Source organism: Sphaeroforma arctica (assembly GCF_001186125.1).
Source record: "Sphaeroforma arctica JP610 unplaced genomic scaffold supercont1.306, whole genome shotgun sequence".
Lineage (NCBI taxonomy): Eukaryota > Ichthyosporea > Ichthyophonida > Sphaeroforma > Sphaeroforma arctica.
In genome coordinates this window covers 9,179-10,178 of record NW_014040252.1, presented here as the reverse complement: position 1 = coordinate 10,178, position 1,000 = coordinate 9,179, and the positions used below count along the sequence as shown (strand labels likewise).

Sequence of the window (1,000 nt, the reverse complement as noted above, 5' to 3'; positions counted from 1 at the left end):
ACTTCATTACATAAAATATATTAAGTAGAACTATACAACACAAACAGTCACAGTCAACCACCCACCAAAATTAAAAAAACTACACAGCGCCGTATTCTATTCCATACCACTCGCAATCCAGCAATGATTTCCTTGAAGATCATATGTGTTACAACACTTTCTTTGTCGGCGATAGGTTCGTAGACTGTCCGTAGCATGCTCATAGAGTCGAAGTACAGCTGCATGTAGGCTGCATTGCCTTTGGGTTCTGTGCATTAGAAAGAGAGGAATGTATGAGATGTATATGTAGAGTGTACGAATATACTCTACCGTATGAATACGATCACAAAACCTTACACCTTACAAGCACACAACTGCATGTATGCCTATCTGAACACCCACTTGACCTGCTCAACCCCTCATTTTACCTACCTGAACACACATGTGACCTATTCATGCCCTCACTTTACCTACTCGAACACACTTTTATTAACTTGAACACTGACTTTACTAACCTATATACACACTCTATCTACACAAAAACTCACCTTACCTACCTAAAAAACCACTTGACCTCCTTAAACACCCCCTTTAGCCACTTCAATACCCACATCACCTACCGTCTGTTTCGGGTGTGCTCTCGCCCGCATGCACCGGCGTGATGAAGACAAATGTCGGGTATGTCATCAACTCCCTCAGAATGATTGGCCTAAACAGAGAAACAAAGTTCATCAGGTGTGGATGTTGTGTGCATAATGATGAAGACAAATGTTGGATATGTCATCAACTCCCTCAGAATGATTGGCCTAAACAGAGAAACAAAGTTCATCAGGTGTGGATGTTGTGTGCATAAAGATGAAGACAAATGTTGGATATGTCATCAACTCCCTCAGAATGATTGGCCTAAACAGAGAAACAAAGTTCATCAGGTGTGGATGTTGTGTGCATAATGATGAAGACAAATGTTGGATATGTCATCAACTCCCTCAGAATGATTGGCCTAAACAGAGAAACAACATTC

At 41.1% G+C, this 1,000-nt stretch overlaps 1 protein-coding gene across 1 annotated transcript; it reads right to left on the bottom strand.

Annotated features, from left to right (window-relative positions):
• Window positions 1–53: 53 nt before the first annotated feature.
• SARC_05024 (hypothetical protein) lies at window positions 54–689 on the bottom strand (the record flags this gene model as incomplete). The annotated part of the gene is made up of 2 exons (XM_014301112.1): window positions 600–689; window positions 54–247 (listed from the first exon to the last, which is right to left on the bottom strand). The coding sequence occupies exons 1-2, from the start codon at window positions 664–666 to the stop codon at window positions 54–56; spliced, it is 261 nt and encodes an 86-aa protein (XP_014156587.1). The 5' UTR covers window positions 667–689.
• Window positions 690–1,000: the final 311 nt, after the last annotated feature.